The 21,501-nt window shown below is 41.0% G+C and overlaps 1 protein-coding gene across 4 annotated transcripts in view; it reads right to left on the reverse strand.

Moving 5' to 3' along the window:
- LOC143815513 (uncharacterized) overlaps positions 1-21,501 on the reverse strand; it is a 781,879-nt gene that overhangs the window by 664,457 nt on the left and 95,921 nt on the right. For all 4 annotated transcript variants that reach the window (XM_077294772.1, XM_077294774.1, XM_077294771.1 and 1 more), the window contains 2 exons: positions 6,287-6,343; positions 5,926-5,986 (listed from right to left, as the gene is read on the reverse strand). In XM_077294772.1, coding sequence (XP_077150887.1) covers positions 5,926-5,986; positions 6,287-6,343 — 118 coding nt within the window. The remainder of the gene's footprint in view (positions 1-5,925; positions 5,987-6,286; positions 6,344-21,501) is intronic.

Genomic DNA, 21,501 nt, shown 5'->3' on the forward strand with positions numbered 1-21,501 from the left:
CAATAACCTTATTCCTTATTGCCTTTTTAAAATGACAATGAGGGCTCCTTAACGGCTGCCGTTTTAATGCGTATTGGCGGTTGTTAAGGGGTTAATTACTCAATCGTCTGTTCTTTCTGGGATTTTCGGTTCAGTGGGCGTCCAATCAGTGACTAACAGTTTTCATTGTATAAGAGCACACAGGATAGCTGTCAACCACCAATAGAACCGCCCACTGGAACAAAAGTTCCCAAAAGAGGTTTAACACCCTTTTTTTCATTTTTTCACTCCCATTTTCAGAGAGGGAACTTTTTATTTTTCTGTCAATATGGCCGTGTAGGGGATTTTTTTTGTGGGACGCGTTGTACTTTTGAATGACACCATTGATTTTACCTTATAATGCACTGGAAAATGGGAAAAAGATTCCAAATGCAGGAAAATTGCACAAAAAGTGCAATTCTGCAATTGTTTATTTTTTTAACCATGTTCCCTAAATACTAAAACTGATCTGCCATTATGATTCTTCAGGTCATTGTGAGTTCTTAGATACTAAACATGTACAGGTTATTTTTTTATGTAAATGGTGAAAAAAAATCCAAAGACTGCATTTTTTGAGACTGAGCTTCTCAATAGAATTGAGCTGCTCAATTTTTCAGGATCTGGTGCTGGGTGATGGCTTGTTTTCTTGAGTGCTGAGCTGACATTTTTATCAACACCATTTTGGGATAGATACAATATTTTGTCGCCTTTTGTTGCATTTTATTTCAATGATGCGGAGACCAAAAAAAAGTAATTTTGGCTTTTTTTCTAATTACGTTGTTTACCGATTGAATTATTTTTATATTTTGATAGATTGGGTGTTTCTGAAAGGGGTGACACAAAATATGTGTATTTTTTATTGTTTTATTTTAAATGGGGGTGATTTGAACTTTTTATATATTTTTATTTTTTTAATATTCTTAAAAACTTTTTTTACACTTTTTGCTGGCTTTAATAGACCCCTTAGGAGAAATGAAACCGCAATCTTCTGATCAATTGTGCTACACATAGCAAGGCGGCGCTAGGATGACCATGACCTAGGACAAAAATCCAGCTCTCTGACACTGGGCACTACATTGCAACCCAAAATTCTTGGCAGCAAAACAACCCCAAAACATATTTGAGCTGCCACCATATTTAACTGTAGGTCCTGTGTTCTTTTGTTTCTAGGCGCCAATCCATTTTCAGCAAACAGTATAAAGATGTGCTTTACAAAAAAGTTCTATCTTGGTCTCATCTGTCTACAAAACGATTTCCCAGAAGAATTTTGGCTTACTCTAATACATTTTTCCAAACTGCACTCTAGCTTTTTTATGTCTCTTTGTCAGCAGTGGGGTCCTCCTGGGGGTCTCCTGCCATAGCATTTCATTTAATTCAAATGTCAATGGATAGTTCAGCTGACACTGATGCACCCTGAACCAGCAGTACAGATTGAATTTGAGTTTGGACCTTGATTGGGGCTGCTTATTCACCATTTCGACTATCCAGCGTTGCAACCTTTCATCAATGTTTCTCTGCCATCCTTGGGCAGGGAGATTAGCTACAGTGCTATAGGTTGTAAACTTCTTGATTATATTGCGCCTTGTGGACAAAGGAACATCAAGATCTCTGGAAATGGACTTGGAACCTTGAGATTCTTGATATTTTTCAACAATTTTTGTTCTTAGGTCCTCAGGCAGTTCTCTTCTCCTCTTTCCGTTCTCAATGCTTGGTGTGGCACACACACACACAATACGAAGATTGAGTCAACTTCTCCCCATTTAATCTCATTCGAGGTGTGATTTTCATATTGCCAACACCTGTTACTTGCCACAGGTGAGTTTGATCAAGCATCACATGCTTGAAAATGTTGTTTACCCACAATTTTGGAAAGGTGTACAATTTCGTCTAGCCCATTTTTGGGATTGCGTTTCATATTAAGTCCAATTTGCCTTTTTTCCCTCTTTTTTGTGTTGTTCCAACACACGTAAAGGAAATAAACGTGCATAACAAAACATGTGCAATTGCAACAATTTTCTGGGAGAAATACTTCATTTTCTGGAACGATTTCAAGGGTGTCAACATTTTTGGCAATGACTGTATATTGATCAATCTACTCTGCATTTCTTTACAGTATAACATGCTGCCTGAAGATTGGACTTCATTTTTTTTTTGTAACAGGTTTTTAAAGAGAACTGAAGAATAACTACAAGAGCTTGATTTACCGTCTAGTTATAAAATATTCTTATTATGTTTCCTTTATAGTTATAATAATCATCTATATTTTTATATAGTGCTAACATATTCCGCAGCGCTTTACAGTTTGCACACGTTATCATCGCTGTCCCCGATGGGGCTCACAATCTAAATTCCCTAACAATATGTTTTTGGAACGTGGCAGGAAACTGGAGTACCCAGAGGAAACCCATGCAAACACGGGGAGAACATACAAACTCCTTGCAGATGTTGTTCTTAGTGGGGTTTGAACCCAGGGAACCTGTCACCCCCAAAATCGAAGCGGGACCGCCCCTGGGAGAGTATAATCTAACCTCTTATTCTCATCTTTCAGGATACATCCGGGGCTATTTACAGCATTCCAGAATGCTGTAGATAAGCCCCTGATGCTGGTGGGCTTAGCTCACCTTCGATTTTGGGGGTGACAGGTTCCCTTTAAATAGGTAAAATTGCAAACTACTTGTAAAAACCAGCAACTTTGTAATTTACTTGTTGTTAAAAATTCTCTCAGCTCTCAAAAAGGGATAATTTTAATGTTATTGTTTACTGCTCGTTGCCTAGGTTACAGTTCACCAAATTCTAGCAATGGTGAGCCAATAAATGACATGGATACCAGCTCTTTGTACTACAGCTTGCAAGCACTGCTCTGAAGCTGTCCATATTGTTGGATCGCCCTGGCATCCTGGCCAGTTTCTGTGCTACTGCAGTCCTCTGATGCTGCGTACAGCAACATCATGAACACATTGTCTGGGCTAGTGGTCCAAACTGTCAATCTCAATCAAGCAGGAGTGTACCACGTTCCGGCTTCAGAAGATGAGACAACCCCCTTTTATTCATGGATAACAAAACCAAATAAAACAAAAGCATAAAATATATTAAAAGCTATTTTCATAACATATTCAATATATGATCCATTTTTGGCTTTGCATTCTATAAAGGATATTGGAAAGCTAGAGTCTGTTCAAAAGGCAGGCAACTAGATTATTACATGAGATGGAAGGCATCTCCTATAATGAGAGGTTGAAAAAGTTGGGCTTGTATAACTTAGAAAAAAGGCACCTCAGACACAACCTCATCTATACGTATTAATACATGTGTGGTCGATACAAAGGACTGCCACATGAGTTATTCCTTCCAAAGAACTTACAAAGAACCAGGAGGCACTCATTAGAAGTGGAGTAAACACAATTCCGGCAGCTAAATAGCAAAGGGTTCTTTACAGTTAGAGCAGTCAGACTGTGGAATGTCCTACTACAAGAGGTAGTAAAGGCAGAAAACAAATGACATTAGGGGTTAAAAAATAATCTAGCAAGGAAGATTGAACTTTTTCAAGCTATAAGACTACATGACTAAGTAATAATTAGTAGTCTGGTGAGCAAATATACACAGTAAAACACAATCCTGCACACATTCCTCAGTAGTTTTTATTGGACTGTTTTATAGTGATCTGCTCTGACCTGTGGCCAGTTTCAAACATATGCGAAACACCATGTTTAGACGATAAGACTCCACCCAAATGCTAAGAGCTTCATAGGCATATATGAAGTACAGTAGTGTTCAAAAATATGAGTTAATCACAAAATCTTTATACTAGTTTATATTTCCATGCATTGGGAACATGGCATACTGTTTTCTAATTCAAAACATGAAGAGAAATGTATATAATTGTTAACTACTTTACAGAAAATAACAAAAAATGAACATTTTGCTATTCTAAAGAATAGCAGTGTCTGCTTTTGTCCTTACAAACTCACAATATGTACGGTACTTTTTTATGGATTTAGCAATTTGTGGCATTTGTTGCCTTTGTCTCAGAAACTGAATTTTTGATGTCACCGGGGTTTGGGCTGGCCAATCCATATAACCTCAATTTTGCTCGACTGGAACCAAGATTTTGCTCATTTATTGGTGTGCTTAGGGTCGTAGTCTTGTTGTAACACCCATTTCAAGGGCATATGCTCTTCAGTGTAAGTCAACATGACCTCTTCAAATATTTTAATATATGCAAACTGGTCCATGATCCCTGATATGCGGTAAATAGGTCCAAAACATGCCCATGTCATGATGCTTGCACCACCATGCTTCACTGCCTTCAGAGTGTACTGTGGATTGAATGCAGAGTTTGGAGGTCGTCTGCCGAACAGTCTGTGGCCCTTGGACCCAAAAAGAACAATTTTACTTTCATCAGTCCACAAAATGTTTCTCCATTTCTCTTTAGGCCAGTTGATGTGTTCTTTGGCAAATTGCATCTGCTTCAGTACATTTTTTTATTTATTTATTTTTTTTAACAGTGGGACTTTGCATGGACTTATTGCTAAGAGATCAGCTTCACACAGGTGTCTTCTAACTGTCACAGTCCTCACAGGTAACTTGAGATTGTCTTTGATCATCCTGGAGCTGATCATTGTCTGAGCCTTTGCCATTTTGGTTATTCTTCCATCCATTTGATTTGTGGTCTTCGACTTTCTTCCATGTCTCTCTGGTTTGGTTTTCCATTTTAAAGCATTGGAGATCATTTTATCTGAACAGCCTATCATTGTCTGCACTGCTTTATAAGTTGTACCTTCTGCAATCAACTTTTTAATCAAAGTACGCTGTTCTTCTGAACAATGTCTCGAATGACCCATATTTCTCAGGTTTTCAAGGATAAATACATGTATAACATGTCCTGGCTACACCCTTAAATAAGGGCCACCTGATTCACACCTGTTTCTTCACAGAATGATTGACCTCACTAATTGAACTCCACACCCCCTTTCAATTAATTACTTTAATACACAGACTCAAAAACATGCAGATCATGACTGCAAAGTCTGTTGGCTTCCTTAGAATCTACGGCACCAACTGGGAAATTGTTTGACATGTGGAAATATAATTTATACCAAAACAGTGATGAATCTGGTTAGTCATATTGGACATTGGACTGCTTATATTTTGAACACTACTGTAGCTCTTGTCGGATGACCAGGTGTTTGGGCCGGGTTTCCCAATATGACCACAGTCCCTGTTACAACGTGTGAAACCAGCGTTAGCTCAAGTTTGCATGATGCCAACTTGCTACTGGTGTAACTTACAGTAGTTCTTTAAAAAAAATCCTCCATATTACATTTATCAAGCCTCCAAGCCAATCAAAAATTAAAGAAGTTGTTCACTACTGGGACAACCCCTTTTTAAATAAAGTAGTCCCCCTTATAAAATAAAGACACTTATATTTACAGTTCCAGCACCGTTCCACAGATGTTGGCGTTGGATCTATCGGGGATCCCATAACTATGTTGTGACACGTCAGCCCTAGAGCCAATCAGCAACCACCACCAGGCATCAGCACTCTCACTAATTTAACTCTGATGGCAGACATGATATAACAATGTCACGCGATCCCCGGTAGACCTAACGCCAACATCGGTGCCATGGTGCTGGCACTGTGAGTATACAACCTAGTCCATGGTTCATCTGAACAAACGGAAGAAGTGAGAGTGCATCAGCTGGCCCTGCAGGGCAGTATAAGGTGTTTTTATTTTATAAGGGAACTACGTTATGTAAAAAAGTGTTATCCAAGTAGTGAGTAACCCTTTTTAGGTGCACACTAAAAACACATTTTTCTATTACGGACAAAATAAATAAAATGATATATTTTAATAGTTTCATATTCTAAACACTGTCATAAAAACAAAACAAAAACAAAGATCTTACCAAAATACGTTAGCCACCAAGCTTGAAAATTACAAAGGACGCCATCTGGTAAGACTTCACTCTGTGAAAAAGAATATAAATAACATTCCTTAAAAGACCATAGGAACATATAAAGACACTAAACATCCCTTCTCTTGCGCTATCCTTGGCCCTCGACCATAAGACAGTCAGAAGACAATAAAACTGCACTCACTGATGAATCACGGGGATGCTGAGAGAAGATGACTCCTGATGTAAGAGGTCTATTTTGTCAGGTTTAATGGCCACTGAAAATTGATTTGTAATACAGAACTAATGCCGGTGACTTGTTAATGAATCCACTATATGAACTCTCATGTAAAACATGTGACTGAAATCTTACCATCACATAAGCGATGCTGTCAAAGAAAGCAGCAATGGCCAAACTCAGAATCATTTTCTGTGGAGGAGAAAAGGTGTTACATTAGACATTAATACAAAGATTTGCATTTCATTCACATTCTAAAGCATACATTTTAAAAACTTAGAATTCTAATTAGAAGATAAATTAAAAATATGCTACCAGTAGTATTTTATTAAATGTGAATAAGGAGTTCAGGATGTGGGGATGGTGAGAAGTGTATCATAAGTGGAGAAAGAAGAATTTTTCACCAATAACATATATTACAAAGTTTCTTATATTTGCTTATACTAAATATTCATACAGTGTTTGTTGAAGTGACAGGTACCCTTTAAATGGTCTCTATCATTTTAATAAACTGGTAACATGCCAAAGTGAAATTTCAGAATTATGAATAGGCACTGAGCCCCTTGGTATCTGTTCGGCTCTCCATACCCCATTGAACTCGAGGTTGCACAAGAATTTTGCGACTTTTGGCGTTTTCATGCCAATTTCGCCCAACTAGACCAAAATGGGTGGATCTGGGATCGGACCGAGGCATAGCTTACGCTAGACATCTTACTCCAGTCTCTGACTGGAGTAAGATTTGTGGCAAGGAGCACAGAGGCGCATGCCACTTATACAACATGCCTGATTCATTAACAGATGTGTGCTTCTTAATGAATCAGGCACCTCTGACTCCAGCACATCCCCTCATCAAGATTAAAATGAACAACGCTGATCTTGATGAATTGGAGCCAATATATTTAATGCCTGTAGCACCTAAGCTTTCGTCATTTCAGATCTCAGATCACTGTAGCCTGTTTAATTTTAAGAGTTAACTGTGATATTAGGAAAGTGAATGATAACATTTTCTCCAGTTTCCCTTCAATGTCAGAAGAATAAAGATCCTGTAAGCAGTCTATTAACATAGGATCTGCAGCAAACAGTGCTCTGTTCTGCTGATGCTGGTGGCAAGAGAGAAAGATGAATAAGGGTACGTTCCCATGGTCCGTAAACGCTGCAGGTTGGACGCTGCGTACCTCCGCAGCGTCCAACCCGCAGCATCCAGATGTTACCGCATAGTGGATGGGATTTCAAGAAATCCTATGTCCGTTATTCGTGCACCGACGCCCGAGCCTTACCTGCAGACGGACAGGTGGTGCGTCTTTCCAGACTGCTGCATGTCTAGTCTCCGTAAGATAAATGTCACCCGTACAATGTATAGGACGCGGTGATTCCGCATGGTTCAATGAACACATGCGCAATCACCTGCGTTCAATAGCCGGCAGAGCTTTGGATGGAGCGGACATGTGCTGCGTTCAAAACACTGACGATTCCTGAGCGTGGGCACATACCTTATAGTTTCATAATTCACTTTACTTTAAATGGGTTGCGATTTAGTTTCATGTATTCAAAGTACTTTGAACTCATTTCCTCATTATAGCAGACATCTGGTTCAATCAAATGTTTAGGTGTATAGCAACATTGCCTTTATGAGCAAAAAAAATCAAATAAATAGTGTTCCCTCTTTACTGTAATCAACAGATGGACTTTCACCTTTCACCATGTAAGCAGTGAAAAGCTACAAAAAATTGGCTATTTGTACTGACTTCATCAAAGGAATGGCTGTAAAGTGAACAAAAGGAGTGGCCAACGTGTCGGACCTACATTTTGTAAAGCCTGAGCCAACTGATCCTTCAGTAACAAATATATGTGTGAAGGACACATCTGCCCTTTTATTTCATCTATAATAGCGGCACAGGACACTGGTGTTATCTCATGTGGGAAAAGGGGCCTTTGGGCCCCTTCTGTCACCAGGGCCTTGGAATGACTTGCTTTCTCTTCTCCCCAAAAAATTACATACCTGCTGCAAATGCTCCAAAGTGACACTTTCTTCACACACAACATGCTGCCATGCCATTGCATATTAGAAGTCAGGGAACATGTGAGACACACAAGCTGATAGTGAGGTCCCAGTGTAATCCTACAATGTCACGGATAGACACACTGAAATTAGAATCTATGAAGTGACAACTTTTTGATTTTCTTTGATAAAGAAACTTACAAGAGCCCTTATCTACTTCTACCAAAAAGTATGAAGAGCCTCATGTTATTTTTCTACATTAATCCTTTAATATGTCTTCATATTTATCACACTGAAGAAAAGTTCAGACAACAATCCTTTCATTTCTTATAATTAACTTCTTTGATTCCTTAGCACATGACACAAAGCAAAGCTAGCTCTAGACATCTGATTTTCAATGTGTACATGTAAGAAGATGGAAGTTGTGCCCACATCCCTCCTTGTTTATATGTTCAGGCGATGTAATGCATTATAAAGTTTTACATTGTTATGTGATAAAGTTGTGTTCTGCCCAGCAACAGGTGGTGAGTAGCTATAGATAAAGTTAAGAGGTGGGACTAGCCCAGAGAGACAGGGGCTATGTAGCAAGATCAGAGAGGACTTCCTGGCAGCGAGTTGGGGATGGCCTTACTTGCAGCTAGAGCAGACCTTTGGTCTGAGTACTCTGCAGAGCCACATGAATTGGGTGTGACTGACGTGAGTGGAGAAGAGGCAGTGGATAGCGAGATCCAGAGTGGAGACGCGGAAGAGTGACAGAAAGACAGAGTGATGCACAGGAGATGGGTCCTTGGACTGGAAGCATAGAAGTACAGGTAACTCAGAGAAGTAATGGGCCAGGTCGGAACAGGGAATCATGAGATGAATAGAGTTCCTAGGGCGGGAGTTCCATGGTGTCTGCAAGCAAAGAAGTCAAGTAAAGGCCATAGTGGCAATCTAGCTTCACTAGGGGGAAAAGAAGGATGCGAAAACGCAGGTTGAAGTATAGTACTCTCACTTACTGAACTGTAGTTTTGAGCTGGGTTGTGGTGAAGATAGAAGAACTTGAGGTAGAAACAAGTAAGCTTGGAAGAAGTAGGGAGATCTTATGTAAAGATGCTCCGTGTTGTAAAAGAAACATTCGTGAAGTTTTGCGCCGGCTATCTACACTGTGTTCAAAATTATTATGCAAATAATATTTCCTCATATTTTCTCTAAATTACCTATCTGAATTGCAGTCATTGTTCTTTTCCAGTCATCTACTATTCTAGTATAATTGCAATGTTTTTGAAAAAACTGCCTATGAAAACAGTATCTTTTTAAAAAAAATAAACACTCAAAATGCATGTTCCAAATTATTATGCACAGCAGAGTTTTCAACCTTTTTTTTTTTTTATTTTGAACAAAAAAATGGTCAATTGTGAAGTTATAAGCATTATCAGCTTATTACAAAATGAAATCAAACAGTTTTCAAGTGAAAACTTTATTCTAGGTGATGTTACATTTGCACATAGGACCCCTTGTTCGAAAGAAGCTTCTGAACTCTCTTGTCCATTGAATTTGTCAGTTTTTGGATGGCTTCTGCTTCAATTGTTTTGCATGTGGATAAAATACCCTCCCAGAGCTGTTGCTTAGATGTGAACTGCCTCCCGCCATCATAGACACTCCTTTTGATGATGCTCCAGAGGTTCTCAATGGGGTTGAGGTCAGGGGAAGATGGTGGCCACACCATAAGTTTGTCCTCTTTTATGCCCATAGCAGCCAGAGATGCAGATGTGTTTTTTGCAGCATGAGACGGTGTATTATCATGCATGAAAATGATCTTGCTGCGGAAAGCACGGTTCTTCCTCTTGAACCATGGAAGGAAGTGTTGTTTTAGAAACTCCACATAGATTATGGAGTTCATGTTTACCCCTTCAGGGATCATAAAGGGGCCGACAATCTCTCTCCCCATGATTCCAGCCCAAAACATTACTCCACCTCCTCCTTGTTGGCGCCTTAGCCGTGTTTTCATGGGGTGTCCATCCTCCACTCCATCCATCTGGACCATCGAGCGTTGCACGGCACTCATCGGTGAACAAAACAGTTTGGAAGTCAGTCTTCATGTATCATTTGGCCCACTGGAGCCGTTTCTGCTTGTTGCAGTGGATAGAGGTGGTCGACAGGATGGCTTACGCACAGCTGCAAACCTCTGAAGGACCCTGCATCTTGTTTTTCTGGGGACGTTGGAGGCACCAGCAGCTTCAAAAACTTGTCTGCTGCTATGACAAGGCATTTTTGCTCTTTTAACCTTACGCAATTGCCTGTTGGAAAGAGTCCTCAATTTTTCTTTATCAGCACACACACGTGTGTGCTGGGAATCAGCTACATACTTCTTGATTGTGCGATGATCACGATGAAGTGTCTTGGCAATGTTGATTGTAGTCATGCCTTGACCTAAATACTCCACAATTTGTTGCTTCTCAGTAGCCGACACATCCTTTTTCTTTCCCATTTTGGCAAAAAATGTAGGCTGCTTAATAATGTGGAATAGCCTTCTTAAGTTGTCTTGCCTTTATTTGGACACACCTGCCAAACTAATTTGCACAGGTATCTGCAATTGCTTACAGTGATATAAAGAGCCCTGACACACATCACCATCAATGAGTTTAAATGACAAACAAAAAAAATTCTAACCTTATCACTTCTAAACTCTATGTGCATAATAATTTGGAACACAGTGTAGTGTATAATCCCTACCAGGCTAGCATTCAGTAAAGACGGTTTCGTTTTGACTGGTGGTCACCCTCATTGAACTTCCAAACATCTGGTCCTGGGCACCTAAAATCATCAATCTCATGCGGCCTGCAAGGACATAGTGCCCCCATAGATGAATCCCACACAATCAGCCAGGACCCTCAACTTCATGTAGCGTGCTGGAGTGTGAAACACGAGAACCTTGCCCACGGCTACCGCCCCATGCCACCTTACATAGAGACCGAGATTTCCGGATCAGGCACTGGTCTCTTAACCCGAATTCAAAAGCATTATAGCATATATCAGGCTGCTGGGTTTAGATCAGGGGAGCAGAAGCTGATCCAGAAATTGCTGTCCATACAACGGCAGTGAAACAGACGAGTGCAGCCAATGATTACAGAATCACTTGTGTAGATTTTAAAACTTGATTTAGAACCCCCCACATATTGTGGGAAAAATAGTAGCTTGACAGATAAACATAGGCGAGTGTTGGGAGGTAGAATACATAACTGTACATCATTTATTTTGTAAATATTTATCAAAATTCTGTGATTAAAGCACAAATTCAGTGTGACAGAATGTATGACAAACTACAACCGTGAATATCAGTCACTCTTGAGTGAGTCTCGTCCTGCAACTCATAAAGGATGAATCCTAGAACCGCTTATCTTATTTCTTCAGGATGTGCTCAAATATCATTTTCATGCTGGCTTCACAACATATTAGCTTGCGCTGTGATACAATGGATTTCTACCTTACAACTCACAAAAAAAAAGCAGTGAAATAATTCCTTATCTTGCTAATAACACCAGTCATGAAAATCATCGGTATATTTATTGAGGTTATCCACTAATGGACAGAAGTTGTCTATGTCAGAGTGTGACGTGCAGAATGATAATAATTTTATATTCCACATATATGTTTACAGAAAAACAGAGCAATTAACTGATAGCATTTCTGTACGACCTGGATAACGCTGAGTCCAGTGATATATGGGCTGTGATGTCTGCAGCACTGGAAACAGTATACTGGCAGGGAGTAGATCAGGAATGGAGGGTTTCTAAATTTCAGCAGTTATGCCACATTTATTATAACTTGTTAAACACCAAGTCTTTCCCTTTAAGGAATCAGCTAGGAAGAAATATAATTGACAGTAAGGGAGCAAACATGTAGGAAGGTAGCTGGAAGGTAAACCTTGCCGAGAGACTAGTGCCTACAGACAGAAACCATGGCAAAAAAGATTGAAGTTTATTCATAAAGTTCCAGGCATTATAACAGAGGAACAGAAGGATGCAGAGGTCATAAAAAAATATAATTTGCATTTAACCACTTCACCCCGAAGCCTGTTTTCACCTTCCTGACCAGGCCATTTTTTTCAATTCTGACCATTGTCCCTTTATGAGGTCATAACTCTGGAATGCTTCAATGGATCCCACTGATTCTGAGAATGTCTTCTTGTGACATATTGTACTTTATCATAGTGGTAACATTTCTTGATATGACTTGCGTTTATTTGTGAAAAAATTTGGAAATTTGGGGAAAATCTAGAAATTCTAAATTTTAATTTTTATGCCATTAAATCAGACAGTTATGTCACACAAAATAGTTAATAACTAAGATTTCCAACATGTCTACTTTACATCAGCACAATTTTTGAAACTTTTTTTTTATTAGGAAGTTATAAGGGTTAAAAGTTTATTTTTCATTTTTTCAACAAATTTTACAAAACCATTTTTTTAGGGACCACATACATTTGAAGTCACTGAGGGGTCTATATGAAAGAAAATACCCAAAAGTGACACCATTCTAAAAACTGCACCCCTTAAGGTACTCAAAACCACATTCAAGAAGTTTATTAACCTTTCAGATGCTTTAAAGGAGCTGAAGCAACGTGGAAGGAAAAAATTGACATTTAACTTTTTAGTCACAAAAATGATCTTTCAGCCCCGATTTTTTTATTTTCACAAGGGTAAAAGGAGAAAATGGACCACAAAAGATGTTGCGCAATTTCTCCTGAGTACGCCGATACTCCATATATGGGGGGAAAAAAATCACTGTTTGGGCGCACGGCAGGGCTTGGAAGGGAAGGAGCACCTTTTAACTTTTTGAACGCAAAATTGTCTGGAATTGAGAGTGAACATGTCGCATCTGAAGAGCCCCTGATGTGCCTAAACAGAGGAAAACCCCCACAAGTGACACCATTTTGGAAACTAGACCCTTCAAGGAACTTATCTAACTGTGTGGTGAGCGCTTTGAACCCCCCAGCTGCTTCACAGAAGTTCAGAGCGTAAAACTGTGGAAAAAAAAATAAAAAAAAAAAAATCAAATTTTTTCCCCAAAAATGATCTTTTATTATCTTTATTTTCACAATGGTAACAGGATAAAATGCTGTTGTACAATTGCTACTGAGTACGCGATACCACATATGTGGGGGAAAACCACTGTTTGAGTGCACAACAGGACTTGGAATGGAAGGAGTGACGTTTTGGATTGCAGACTTTGATGGAATGGTCTGTGGGCATCATGTTGCGTTTGCAGAGCCCCCGATGTGCTTAATCGGTGGAAATCTCCCACAAGTGACCCCATTTTGGAAACTACACCCCTGAAGGAATTTATCTAGATGCATAGTTTATAGTAATGATTATAATGCTTTTGGCTTTACTGGTGTATGAATTTATAATGTGGCTGTATGTGTAAGTTGTGCGGAGTACATCAGATTATAAAAGAGTGTTGTATCAACAGGGTAAAAACAAATTTTATTAATGTGTGGACGTGTGGTACGCTTTGAAGCAATCCTTAATGCAAAGGCCAGGTTTCTCAGGTCAAGTTTCACATTGGTAAGTTGTGTCCTTTCGGATTCCCCTCTTGGAGCACTCTCTGCATCGCTTTTGTGATCGTGCTGTCATCGCTGTTTGGGAAACCTCTCCTGGGAAATGTTGACCTGGGACAATACGGGCACTATCAGTTTCAGAAGTACTGGGACCCTCACCTTTCTGAGTGCCAAACATTAGGCATTTGATGATTACCTCCTGAAACTGAAGGAAGGTCCCTGTATTGCCTGCAGATCGGAACAGCAGAAAACCATTGTACAGTGCCAACTGTATAATGTGCATAGCCAATTTTTCGTACCATACTTAAGCTTTTCGCATGGCACTGTATGGTTTGAGGACTTGATCTGAAAGATCTACACCCCTCATGTACCGATTGTAATAGTAGATACAATCTGGCTTTGGGACTTGTGTTGTGGTACCACGGACAGTGACAAGGGAGCTGTTGTCACGGTGTATGGTGGTCAGGATAAGGACATCCCTTTTGTCCTTATATTTGACCATCAGCATGTTGTCGCTGCATTGGGCTCTGCTTTCGCCTTTTCTCAGCATTTACCCAATTAGCGGCTTAGGGAGGCCTTGCTGATTTTTTCGCACGGTGCCACATGCAGCTGTACCTCTAGCAGAGAGGGCCTTGAAGAGTAGGACGCTGGTGTAAAAGTTATCAATGTAGAGGTGATAATCCTTATCCAGCAGTGGGTGCAGCAATTCCCACACAATTTTCCCACTCACCCCCATTCCAATCGGGGTGTCCTTACCCTTGTAGACACAAAATATGTGGGTGCACCCTGAGGTATTCTCGCAAAGATTGTACAGTTTTATTCCGTACCTGGACCTCTTACTGGGCAGGTATTGTTGGAATTTTAGCCTCCCTTTGAAATGAACGAGAGATTCATCTATAGCGATGTCCCTCTGGGGTGTGTACGCCTCTTCAAATTTTCTGCTGAAGTGGTCAACTACTGGCCAAATTTTATATAGCAGATCAAAGTTTACATTGTCTCGGGGAGGACACTGTGCATAATTCACTATAATGCAAACATTTTTGAATTGCTTCAAATCGTGTCCAATCGTGTATGGCCATGCGGAATGCGGTTGCACTGGAGAGCAGAGGTGTCAAACTACATTCCTCGAGGGCCGCCAGCAGGTCATGTTTTCAGGATTTCCTTAGCATTCCACAAGCTGCTGGAATCATTCTGTGCAGGTGATTAAATTATGACCTGTGCAATACAAGGAAATCCTGAAAACATGACCTGTTGGCGGCCCTTGAGGAATTCGGTTTGACACCTCTGCTGTAGAGAATATCAGTACTCCAGTATTGCCGAAGCTTTGTTTTTTTGATTATGCCCATATGCAGTACAATTCCCCAAAATCATCTCTGGCTGCATTTACAGGGGTCTATTTGGCGTATGACGACGTGGGAGTTTGGGTGAAAAATTGATGGGCATACAAGTTGTCTGATCGGACGTCACCAAATACTGACGCCGGCTACTCTAACATGCTACCTATAAAACTACTCTGTGCCATTTTTTTTCTCTAAAACAAGATCAGTCATCAACAAACACTGTGACACCGCTATACTAACACGCTACCTCCCTACCTATAAGACTACCCTTGTACGATTTTTTTCTTTATCTTAAACAAGATTGGTCGTCACAAACACTGTGATGCCGGCTACGCTACCTGGCTACCTCTAAAACTACGCTGTATGATTTTTTTTTTCTTCTCTAGGACAAGATCAGTCGTCATCAAACACTGACGCTGGCTACACTAATACACTACATTGCTACCTATAAAACTACTCTGTACAATTTATTTTTCTCTTTAAAACAAGATTGGTTGTCACTAACACTGTGACGCTGGCTACGCTTCCTCGCTACCTCTAAAACTACGCTGTACTAACTACTATTATTTTTTTCTTTAAAAAAATCAGACGTCGCTTACACTGCAACTTCCGCTATGCTAGCTAACTAAAAAATGGAAAAGTCCCATGGCGCAGTCTCTGATCAGGAGCGATACTAATCAGAGCGTTGCGGACACAGGAAGAGCATGAATGATTGTCGCAGGACGCCACGTACACGAAAAAGCCCAAAAAAGTGCACTAAAAATTCTATTAGAGGAGGGGGGGTACTGGAACAAGGATGGGGGGACTGGGACAGGGATGGGGGAGTTGCTGCTGCTGATGCTGTGATCACAGGAGTTACACAGCAGCCAGTACACAGCACAGATCGCAGGAGGATCTCAGTGGATAAGGATGCACCACAGGAGGCAGGAAAGTGCAAAGGGGATCGCACTGGCCACCAATGAATCTTTTACTCAGGTGACACAAAGGGGCTATACAACCACTCTGCATGCCAAATCTGAGACAATGATGACGTGCAGAGCGGTGATCGCTATTTTAGATTAACCCTTTTGGTGCTGATTGGCTGAACAATAGTTTCTGGCTAATGAGCGCCAAAGGGGTTAATCAGGGGTTTCTGGCAATAACCCCACTCATTGTGATGGCTGTCATTGGTGCTGTGTCACACAGAACCGATCACAGCAGGTCACATGTTTTTTTTTCCTTAACTTTATTGACATATTGCAGTGATTGGCTAGTCAGACTTGACCAGCCAATCACAGCAATCGCCGATGCGAGGGGGGGGGGGCAAACCTGGTCACCACGCGGCACTATAAATATACTGCTCTTTGCGGGAACGCACCTCCTGCAGAGCAGTATATATATGGCGTATGCCGGCAAGGGGTTAATGTCAGCTTTAAGAAAGCTATCTGGCACTCTGAACACCAGATATTAGGCTTGTAAGAGCAACTCTTGAGCTAAAGTTAAGTTTGGAACAGGCAACGTGAAGATCCACTACCTTTAAACCTGCCTAAAAGATACAATACGGTAATGCAGAAACAGCAATTACACCTAATAATGCTACTGAACTCACTGCCATTACTATTCTGAAGATGAATGAGCAGAAGAGGGTTACAGAATCTGAAACTCCCTGCAGATTATACCATCTGAATATTTTGGCTCGGTTCATAAAGAGCTGAAAAAAAAAAATCACAAAAGGAAACCCAGCAAAATCGCATTGTTAATATATGCAGATTTTCCCAAGGAATGGATTACAGTAGGAGATATTCGTGGAAAAATCTAAAAGTCTTTCTAGGAATTTTAATTTCTGCTGCATGTGAATGGGGATGGAAATACCCCACTGACTTGCACCTACTAATGAGTATAAAGTTACCATAGATGCACACTCGTCTTTAGAGCACATTATGAAATCATCACACTACCATGTAAATACACATAAAGAAGCTAGTGCTGCCACTTTCCTGCAGACTGAAATGCCATGTATCGCGTGGAAAATGCAGTGTTGGATTTGGAGAATCACAGCTTGGTAACTATCACAGTAAAGTACTAAGGAGATATGCAGACACTACGAGCCTCCAAGTGATTTTCAAAGAAATGGTTTGTTGTACAGTTCAAACAAAGGAGACACAGACCGGAAAACCCTGAGGGAGACATAACAGAGGCAAACCGTGATTAAATCAATAAAAGGACGTTCATCGCTCTGGTCTGCTGGTAACGGACTTGGTGTTTCCACAATTGCTGTATTTGATTCCCACTACATAAAAAAAAAAAACAATAAATAAATCATTTCTCTGGCTACAAAGCTACAATACACATGTCATACTCTCTCTGCAGGTTACATTGTCAGAAAACCTGAACTGACAACCGTCTATCACATAAATGCCGCTCTAATGTCAGCTGTCACATGATGGTGTCAGAGCCCTCCAGCACTTTGCAGCTCTCCACTCTACTAAAAACTGCTGCTTAGATAATCAATACTGTAAAGTTTTGTAGTTTACATGAATTATAAATGACGTTCCCGTGCCCAGATATCGGCCCTCCTAGGTCGCTTTTGGATGTCAGGTTTTCTCAACTTCCAAAGACGTGACTCTTGGGGCCATTCCATGTTAATTTCAGTGAGCATGCAGATGATGGCTTTTTTGACGCACTACCCCTTCCCGTGCACCATGCCTGTGCAATCAGTGCCCACAAGAAATTACTACCAATCTGCCAATCTTCTCCAATTGTCACTGCTCATGTGCAGACATAAAGGGTTTGCTGATTAACATTTATGTATTTTGAGGGGTCAGGAAAGATAGAGGTCGGCAACCAGTTATCTCAGCTGTATGGGCACCTTAGGGACACGTTCAGTATTTGGTGAGTATTTTACATCAGTATTTGTAAGCCAAAACCAGGAGCGGAACAATCAGAAGAAAAGTATAATAGAAACATATGCACCACTTCTGTATTTGGCTTACAAATACTGATGTAAAAAACTGACCAAATGCTGAAAGTGGCCTTAGGGACACAAATCTTGAGTGCCAACGCAAACTACAACAAATCTCACCTTCCTGGTCTCATGTGGGCTTGTAAGCAGCACCAGGCTAAAATAGAAGATCCAATATGAAGTTTGGCTTCAAAAAGTTTTGTTGTCGGACAAATTGCCTGTACTAGAAAGCTGACACTTTGCTCACCTCCAACTAAAATGAACCTGTTTTACAACAATTATTTATCACTCTAGTAATCACACAAAAGCGGTATGTCTAGGAGGGCAGATATTTTCTCAATGTTTTGGACAGATCAGGGATATGCCATGCCAACAGCATATTAGATACAGAAGTGCTCAAAGTTTTGGTCTGATATGGAAAATTAGATTTAATTTTGCATAACGGGATAATTATTTAACTGAGACCGGGATGGGACTGGCATATTTATAGAAGAAATTCTGAATACGATGACTGACACTAAAACCCTTCTTGTATTATGAATGAAAAGCAATGAAAGCGCAGTTCTGGTATAAAGATAGAACCATGAGCATGTTCATCATAACTGACCCAAATAAGTATATATACGGCATATAACGCCATATCACAGCAGTCTGAATGTGGTCTTCGGCTGCCCACATAAATTAGATTACTCTTGCAGAATTACATTGAAAAACAGTTAATTCGAACCAACATGCAATAGTTTGTTTGCAACCCGATGCTGCTCCTCCAGTCTGAGCACAGTGTCCCTCGGCCATCTTTTAATGATGCAACTCTTACAGCTCAGTCAGATGGAATTTTTAGGCACACCGGGAGAAAATATCCAAAATTTACATCATTCTAAAAACTGCACCTCTCAAGGTGTTCAAAACCACATTCAAGAAGTTTATTAAATATTCAGGTGCTTCACAGGAATTAATGGAATGTGTAAAGAAAAAAAATAATATTTAACTTTTTTTCATAAACATTTTCCTTTAGACCCAATTTTTTTTTATTTTCGCAAGGGTAACAGGAAAAAATGGACCCCAAAATTTGTTGTGCAATTTCTCCTGAGTACGCCACTACCCTATAAGTGGGGGAAAAATCACTGTTTGGGCACACAGCAAAGCTTGGAAGGGAAGGAGCACCATTTGACTTTTTAAATGTAAAATTTGCTGGAATACTTAGCGGACACCATGTAGCGTTTGCATAGCCCCTGATGTGCCTTAAACAGTGGAAACCCCCCACAAGTGACACAGTGATTTTGAAACTAGACACCTCAGGGAACTTATCTAGATGTGTGGTGAGCACCATAAAACCCATGAAAAGTTATTAAAAAAGAAAATAAAAAATAAAATTTTTACCACAAAAAATGTTTTCGTTTAGCCCCATTTTTTTATTTTCACAAGGGTAACAGGAGAAAATGCACAATAAAATGTATTGCACAATTTCTCCTGAGTACGCCGATACAAAAAATGTGGAGGAAAACTACTGTTTGTGCGCACGGCAGGGATCAGAATGAATGAGTGACGTTTTGGAATGCAGATTTTGATGGAATGATCTGTGGGTGTCATGTCTCGTTTGAAGAGCCCCTGATGTGCCTAAACAGTGGACACCCCCCACAAGTGACACCATTTTGGAAACTTGACCTCCCTCAAGAAATTTATCTAGATGTGTTGTGAGCACCTTGAACCCCCAGGTGCTTCACAGAAGTTTATAAGGTTCAGTAGTGAAAAAAAAAAATCACATTTTTCACACAAAAATGTTCGTAGCCCCAAATTTAACAATTTCACAATGGTAACAGAATAATTTACACCATTCAATTTGTTAGACTTTGCTAGAATAGTGTGTGATCTACAAGATAAAAAGATAAAAAAAAAAAAAAAAAAAAGGTTTATGGTTATATAAACCTCAGCCAGCTCACCGATCAGACGCAGGTGCTCGGAACTTCGTCCAGGACCATGACGAGAGAAGATGCAGCAACAAAAGAAAAGCGTTCCGGCTCCATAAAACAATGTTTCTTTATTCGTTCCTTAAAATTCCTTCAATTCCATAACTCCTTGCATACATGCGAATGCTTATGCGGCGCCCCCGCACCGCCGCAGGGCCGAGGGGTACCCGGAGCCGGGCCTCTAGTTCTCAGTCTCGGGGTTGTCACGGTGGCTAGACCCGGTCCGTGGCCCTGTCCGTCAGTGGGGGACGTCCGGTGTAATAGGTGGTAGAAATGATAGCGATGGAGCGGTACGGTTGTGGGGTGTAAGTCGCGGTAAATAACGAGGACACCAGGTTGCAGTCTCTTTACCTCTTTACTGGAGATCTCTGAGTCCTCAGTCCAGAACACGGTTCACCAGGCTACGCAAGTCCGGCCGGTCCAATGGCACCTCCAGAGTTCTCCTCTCAGGTGGAAATCTGTGCCTTCCTTCTAGCGCTATGTGTTGTAGTCCTTCCCTGCTGTGCTCACGGAAAGTAACCCCACAACGGTTGTGTCTGTTTCTTAAGTTCCCTCACAACTCGATTTGATGTTCCTCTGTAATCCACCCCTTCCCTGTATTCAGGTTGGAATGGCACCCGTTTGTCAGGTAGGCCTGGAGTTCTTCCGGGACCCTAGAGTCGCCCCTCTCCCGCAATTGCCCCCCAAGACTTCATAGGTGATATGTGGTAGACAGCCCGCCTGAGACCGACTGTCCTGCCGCTGTTTGGAGTATGGCTTGAAGCTGTTTTCTAATCCATTCCCTCGGCGTTCCGGCCACCGGTATTGCGCCTCAGCAGGGTGCTGCCTCTTTCAACAAAACCCCTGCTGGTATTCTCCTTCTGCTTGATCTCGTTTCTCACTCAGCACAATCTATCTCGCTTCTAGTCCTTTCTTGAGTCCCGCCGCTTCCAGGAGCCTGCGCGGACCCGTTACGTTCTTTCAATGCCAAGCCTCTGCCAGGATCCCACCCCTGGCAGAGACCCTACAGTCTCTCCCTTCACAACACCCCCTGCCACAGGGTGTTGCTCCGTTCAATCCCGTCAGCGTTCTCTTCTAACTTCCTGCCTGACCCCCAGTTTACCCACTATGGTGGGGAGTGGCCTAATGAATAGCACCCTTAGCTCCCCCCGGAGGCCCAGCTGTGAAACATATTGGTGTCTGTGATACCTGATTGGAGGAACTCCTTCGGTGCCATCGAACGTACCATGGCTCCCCTTAGCGGCGAAGCCACAGCACTGCAACGACCAGGACTCTGGGGCGCTGCACTCCCCCCTGGTTAAACACAGTACTCCGGGACTGGGAAGAAAAACAACAATACAGATTAGCAAAAAGACATACAATTTTGTTGAGTGCAAAACGATAAGTATACTTGAACAGGCTTCCCTTTATGGGAGGTGAGGACACTTTTAACGTTACAAACATGGTCAACATTATAAATTACAGGCTATGCATAACTCCTGTTACCCAACCGGGTATTCTACTTAGTGCAAATTCTGGAACAATAAATTAACATTGCCTTTAAGAAACATACACTCTTAGT

Source organism: Ranitomeya variabilis, chromosome 3 (genome assembly GCF_051348905.1).
Source record: "Ranitomeya variabilis isolate aRanVar5 chromosome 3, aRanVar5.hap1, whole genome shotgun sequence".
Classification (NCBI taxonomy): Eukaryota; Metazoa; Chordata; class Amphibia; order Anura; family Dendrobatidae; genus Ranitomeya; species Ranitomeya variabilis.